This window comes from Macrosteles quadrilineatus, unplaced genomic scaffold (genome assembly GCF_028750875.1).
Source record: "Macrosteles quadrilineatus isolate MER2022 unplaced genomic scaffold, UCM_ALF_1.0 Scaffold_8__2_contigs__length_117827958, whole genome shotgun sequence".
NCBI lineage: Eukaryota > Metazoa > Arthropoda > Insecta > Hemiptera > Cicadellidae > Macrosteles > Macrosteles quadrilineatus.
The window spans coordinates 24,602,885-24,609,846 of record NW_026542601.1 but is presented as its reverse complement, the minus strand read 5'-3'; the positions used below and the strand labels follow the sequence as shown (position 1 = coordinate 24,609,846).

Below are 6,962 nucleotides of genomic sequence, written 5' to 3'. Positions count from 1 at the left end.
CGTCACTGATATCAGCGGACGTCAGATTCGTGTTAATGTAGTTCTGCGTGTAATATACATGCGATCTGTGATGTATACATTACATTACTGGATATGCCAACTCTAGATGTTCTGTTATGAGATTAGTGAGATTACAATGAGTTATGGACGACCTGACATCATTTGTGGTAGAGAATGTACGTCTAGTGAGAGTAAATATTTTTTTAGGGAAGGAGGTTCTTCCATATACGGTTACGAAACAGATATAAGCTATCTATAAAGAAATAGTTTAATGAAATACAAATTCTAAAAAATAATCAGTCTATAGTAAAAAAAGCAAACGAAGTATTTTGATAAGTGATAAGCCCTTATTTAGGTAAGATAAATAACACCATTTAAGCTAACGCACCCATGTGATTCTGAAGTTTCAATGTATTTATAGTTTGACCTTCTATTGTGTCCCTGGATTGTTTTGGGTAAGTTTATAGATATGCATTGTGTTTACAGGAATTAATCATAGTGGGGATGCCATTTACATCGAGACATATCGATTTAGTTAAAGTGATAAAACGAAGACCATGATAGTGGTGGATAAAGATTTTATTTGTTGAGCAATTGATATGAGAAGGAGTTTCTTGTTAAACAATAACCTGGAAAACCAATACAACATAATGCACTGTCATCCCTCATTGGTATTGTAACTTACAAGCTCTGTTGTTCTTTACTCATTTTCAAAAACATATAAATTATAAAATAAGCCATTTTGTTGTTTATTTTACTGTTATGTATTGTAAGTGTATATATTGAAATAAATGGTTAAATAAATGTAAGTTGAAAAATGAGCCTTATTTTGTCACTAGTTTATTTACATTGATTTTAATCACATTTTTGAACTAACAGATGATTAAATTATTAATTGCATAACATTTGAAACATAGAGATACAACATTTACATTATTAACTGGAAACTATAGATCTATATTATTGTATGAACATAATTTCTGTATTTTATATATGTAAAAGCAATGAGACCATGCTAAATTACAGGATTCAATAACAAAGGAAGCTGATATTGTGCTATATACCTGAGGGTGTAAATATAGAGGTGGGCATTTCCATAGAGACCTAATGACGAATTAGAATGTAAAAGTTCTATGGTAGAAATATCAAGTATGCAAGAGTGATCATCAGAGGTAACATGGTCATCAGGCAATTCATAGAGACCCTCCAAAACAGAGGGTGGTAAGGGTAAATAAGTAAAAGACTAAAGTTTCTAACATTTGTATTTTTCAGTGTTCTATGTCCTATCACACAGGTTTGTCTATTTACAATTATTGATCCTTGGTCCAAAGTCTGTGCCTCCAGGCTCGTATTCAGGGTTTGGCAGAGGTTAGATCAGTTCTAGCATACGTCCTTATAGCTTGGTAGTCTATGATATTCATGCCTCAACACACTCATGCAGGCACAACACATCATAATAGTGGTGTGAAATGAGTGAAAATAGTGTGAAATTTATGTGATGAAATACACACAAATTCACATCACAGTCACAGTCAGAACTCGTAAAAATACTATAGTGTAAAATTTGTATGACAAAGTATGCATAAATTCACATCACAGTCAATAGTCCAAACTTTATGTATTGTCATTTTATGGTCTTAAGAGCCCTTTTCGGGACACCAGGTCATAGTTAGCAAAACCGAGACGTTTGACAATCCTTTAATAGATAAACTGGAAGCAAGTTTTAATACGTTTCACCCAGCATATTTATATCGCACTTTGATGATTTATTCACTAATCTAAGTGTGTTAAATATTAAATGATCTCAAAGAATTTTACCATAGAGTAAGCATACATAGTGAAATCTAGCATAAAATAAGATAAATACATTTAGAACCATTATTACATTCATGTTTCCGGGCATGAACTCACTAACTCATATTAAAATGAGGTTCATATTTTAACAGTAGGATAGGAAAACTGGTAACTACAATATTCAGTAATTGGTTCTGGTTATTTGTAACTATTGTTTCTATATTGGATGAATCACTGCAATATACTAGTTCAACCTGACTGACCTCTATGAATTGCCTGATGACCATGTTACCTCTGATGATCACTCTTGCATACTTGATATTTCTACCATAGAACTTTTACATTCTAATTCGTCATTAGGTCTCTATGGAAATGCCCACCTCTATATTTACACCCTCAGGTATATAGCACAATATCAGCTTCCTTTGTTATTGAATCCTGTAATTTAGCATGGTCTCATTGCTTTTACATATATAAAATACAGAAATTATGTTCATACAATAATATAGATCTATAGTTTCCAGTTAATAATGTAAATGTTGTATCTCTATGTTTCAAATGTTATGCAATTAATAATTTAATCATCTGTTAGTTCAAAAATGTGATTAAAATCAATGTAAATAAACTAGTGACAAAATAAGGCTCATTTTTCAACTTACATTTATTTAACCATTTATTTCAATATATACACTTACAATACATAACAGTAAAATAAACAACAAAATGGCTTATTTTATAATTTATATGTTTTTGAAAATGAGTAAAGAACAACAGAGCTTGTAAGTTACAATACCAATGAGGGATGACAGTGCATTATGTTGTATTGGTTTTCCAGGTTATTGTTTAACAAGAAACTCCTTCTCATATCAATTGCTCAACAAATAAAATCTTTATCCACCACTATCATGGTCTTCGTTTTATCACTTTAACTAAATCGATATGTCTCGATGTAAATGGCATCCCCACTATGATTAATTCCTGTAAACACAATGCATATCTATAAACTTACCCAAAACAATCCCAATAATTATAGCAACTTTCATTGCTCACTAAAATGCAATTGTTTGTAGCTACCCTTCACAATTACTTTCTCTTCTTTGCATAAAGTAGTTTTCATCTTTATTTTGTATTTTCATCAAAGAGTACATTCACTACAAGAGTCTTATGTATACAAACAATTTATATACAATATTCCAAGTAAAGGTTGTTCCAGCCTGGAAGTATACAACATGGTCAGGGCCTTTAGAGTTTGCATTTTCATCTATTTTTTTATTACAGTCTGAGGCTCTGGCTGGATATCTCATCATGATTGTAGAAAGTCAATGCTCCCTACTTCTACTTTGACCACCAAATAGACCCCCGACATGACATAATAATGCAATGACATAATAATTTATTATTATCGTTGCTAAGTTAAACTACCAACTACGATTAGCAAGATGTGGGATTGTGTGTTGTGCCATGCTAATTTACCAAACACATATTAATCAGCACAAAGTACAATAACACATAATAGTTCAATGGATCTATGCTGATATTGGTGATAGGGGTTGAGCTCATCACAACCCAAACTTCCGATTAAAGAGGCATCGCATCCGACATTAATTTTAAGTCCTAAACTAAAGATTACAATTTGCTTATGTTCAGAGGCAAAGTGGATACCATCTAGCATCTTAGGAATGAGCTGGTCACAACTAAAAAGAAAACCCAGTCTTTGCACCACGCATAAACTGTACACAATTCACCACTTGGGACGAGAAGCAAGCCTGCAATAATACTGTGGAGCAGGACTAAGTTTAAATAGTAAATCCAAGTCCTCACATAAGGTAAAAATATAATTTCGGCACAAAATATTTGCCTGATTCCTCAGTAATACATGTTTCAAGACCCTAAAATAGTTGAGTATAAAACATATTTTTTTCAATTTTTCACAAATATTTAGTCCAAACTAGGAAAAATCCAATATTTTACCAGAGGTCCAAAGACTACATGTTTATTGCCATTTAAGGCAATTCCAGCAACACGTTATATTTATAAATATTTCAAACCAACTGGTGCAAATCTCACATGATACAAAGATTAATGGGGATTGGAAATATTTTTGGAGATGGACATTTGCATAGAAATGTATAGAGAGTAAGCACGATTTTTAATTGTGGCTTAAAATCTCCCCATGTTATTCTCATAGGTAAAACACCAAAAAACACCTCTTTGTCCTATTCTATCTATTGGCTTGAGATACAGAAAAACAGTAAATAAACATTTAAGCACACTACATAGGTTTCAACTTTTGATAAAAAACAATAATACAACATAAAAATCAAATACTATTTTAACATTATTTTAAATGAGTACAAATAAATCAAACAGTTATTATGAAAATGTTATAAGTCTATACTTAATTCCATTATTTTAAAAGTCCATTATAAATGTTCTAAATTTGTGATTTAATCACCAGACATCCCTATAACTCAAAAGAATTATATTATTTTATATGAGTACAAATAAATCAAACCGTTTTCATTTGTATGCCAATGCATTGTAATATAATATCAGCATTAGTAAATAAAGGTCTGTTTTATTGTTTACAAATATTCATATCTCAAAAAGGCTTGATATACAACAAAACAGCTAAAATTCCAGCCTACATACTACATGGCCTTCTACATAAAGCATAAAAAAGTTTAAAAATTTAAAACCATTTACCAGTTTCTTTTGTATGTAAATGTGTTATAATATAATTTCAGCAATAGCAATGGTTTCAAACTCCAGGTGTTACCAGCACAGCACTGTCGGAGGCATGACGATGTTCAAAGTGATGCGCCTCCTATCACTTACATGTTTGTCTAGCTTCTAATAAAAATATTTATAGCATGAAATTTATGCATTAAAATTCTACATGAAATACTGTTTAATACAATATAAATATAATTTAATTTGTGCCAATGTGTAATTATTAATTATGGAAAATATAAAAAGGTTACTTTGAGTAAACATGAAAAAGTGAGTAAGCGAGGATTTTTTTTATTTTTCAATCAGAGAAAAACTTTCAGTGGAAGAAGTACAGATGATTAGATGTTACTCAATTTTTGTTTCAAACATTTTTTCATAAGACTTTTAGTTTGTCATCGCTGGGGATCAGAAGTGTGCCTATGGGTCAGGAGCGCACACGAGTTCGCGTGCCGAGAGCCGGGTCTTTAAAAAAAGTGGCCAAAAAAAGCTCTTCATTTCCAGACATGTTTTTCAATATTAATAACATTTTTTTACCAAAAAAGTGGCCCCATATAGCCTCTAAAACGCCAAAAATGGGGTAAAATCATCATATTATAGCTATTTGGGGTGTTTTTTCGCCAAAAAATTTCAAAAGTCCTAGGTCCAAAAACGCCGAAAGTGGGGTCATATTCTGGTATTATATCTACTGACTGACGCATCTGACATAGCCGTGGCAGCAACTTTGAGTCAAGATAATCGGCCAATTGCTTTTTTCTCACGGACTCTAAACAAATCTGAGAAGCTGTATTCAGCTGTTGAAAAAGAAGCCGTTGCCATTGTCGAAGCACTTCGAAAATGGAAATCATTTCTTATCGGAAGAGACTTCAGATTATACACGGATCAGCAAGCTTTATCATTTATCTTTGACAAGAGGCATACAAGCAAAATCAAGAACGATAAAGTTATGAGATGGCGACTAGAGCTAACACCTTATCAATATGAAATAGTGTACCGACCTGGTAGGGAGAATGTAAAAGCAGATACGCTCTCTCGGGCATGTGCGGTTCGCTGGGACAATGCTAAGTTGTTTGAATTACACAAATCTCTCTGCCATCCGGGAGTCACTCGAATGTTTCATTGGATTAAAACTAAAAATCTAAACTACACTCTGGATGATGTAAAAAGGATGACGTCAGCTTGTCAAACATGTGCAGAAGTGAAGCCAAGATTTCACCAATTCCAAGGCAAGTTGATAAAGGCAACCACTCCCTTCGAACGTCTAAATATTGACTTTAAGGGCCCTCTTCCATCAACAACCAGAAACCGTTACCTTTTAACCATGGTGGACGAGTATTCTCGTTTTGTATTTGCTTACCCCTGTAAGGACATTAGTTCAGCAACAGTTATCAGATGTTTTTCAGATCTATTTTTTATGTTTGGAGCCCCGTCCTTTGTACATTCAGATAGAGGTTCATCTTTCATGTCGCGAGAGCTGACGGACTTTCTTCACAAGTACGGAGTAGCTACAAGTCATACGACACCTTATAACCCTAGAGGGAACTCTCAGATTGAACGCTTCAATGGAACAATATGGCGAACCATCCTACTAGCTTTGAAAAACCACAACCTGCCAGTTGCTGCATGGGAAGAAGTATTACAGGAGGCACTTCACTCAGTCAGATCTCTTTTATGCACTGCGACAAACTGCACACCGCACGAAAGATTCTTTATACATAGCAGAAAATCTACCAATGGAGACTCCTTACCATCTTGGCTATCCGCTCCTGGTCCTGTCCTGCTTAGAAAGTTTGTAAGATCTAATAAATATGATGACCTTGTGGAGCCAGTTCAACTTTTGGAATCAAATCCACAGTACGCTCTCGTCAGAAGAAGAGATGGGTCAGAATCACAAGTATCCCTGAGACATCTTGCACCCGCTGGCCTACCTCCTGGTGATCTACCTCATGAAGACAACACTACTGAGAGAGAGATTGTTGAAAATATAAATTCAGACATTGACTACAATGAAGTTCAAAATGAAACTCAACAAACGGTATCTCAGACCCCAACTTCAGAGACGGCTGTGGGGGAACTACGTCCAAAGAGGAATGTCAAGCCTCCGTCATATCTAAAGGATTACATATGCTATACCTACCTTGAAAACTAGTGGGGGAGAATGTGGTGATGTGAACATTATCACCTGATAATATTTATTATTTGATTTGTTTGTAAATATTGTATTTGTTCTTAACTAAAACATGGTTGTAATTTTGAATGAATAAAAGCCATACTTTTGGTTTAATAAGTCTTTCTTACAACAAACCATAAATATTCAAAATAGGGACGAAAAATGCTTATGTATAGTGTTCTTGTAAAACACCTACCCGATGTAAACGTTAACTCCGTTTTAAATGAGAGTCACTTTGAAAACATCAAAGATCACTATGATTTTAAAA

The 6,962-nt window shown here is 33.6% G+C and overlaps 1 protein-coding gene across 1 annotated transcript; it reads left to right on the top strand.

Moving 5' to 3' along the window:
• The first annotated feature begins 4,549 nt into the window (after positions 1-4,549).
• On the top strand, positions 4,550-6,673 carry LOC129000277 (uncharacterized). The gene is made up of 2 exons (XM_054427238.1): positions 4,550-4,592; positions 5,235-6,673. Exons 1-2 carry the CDS (start codon positions 4,550-4,552, stop codon positions 6,671-6,673), a joined length of 1,482 nt encoding a protein of 493 aa, XP_054283213.1.
• Positions 6,674-6,962: the final 289 nt, after the last annotated feature.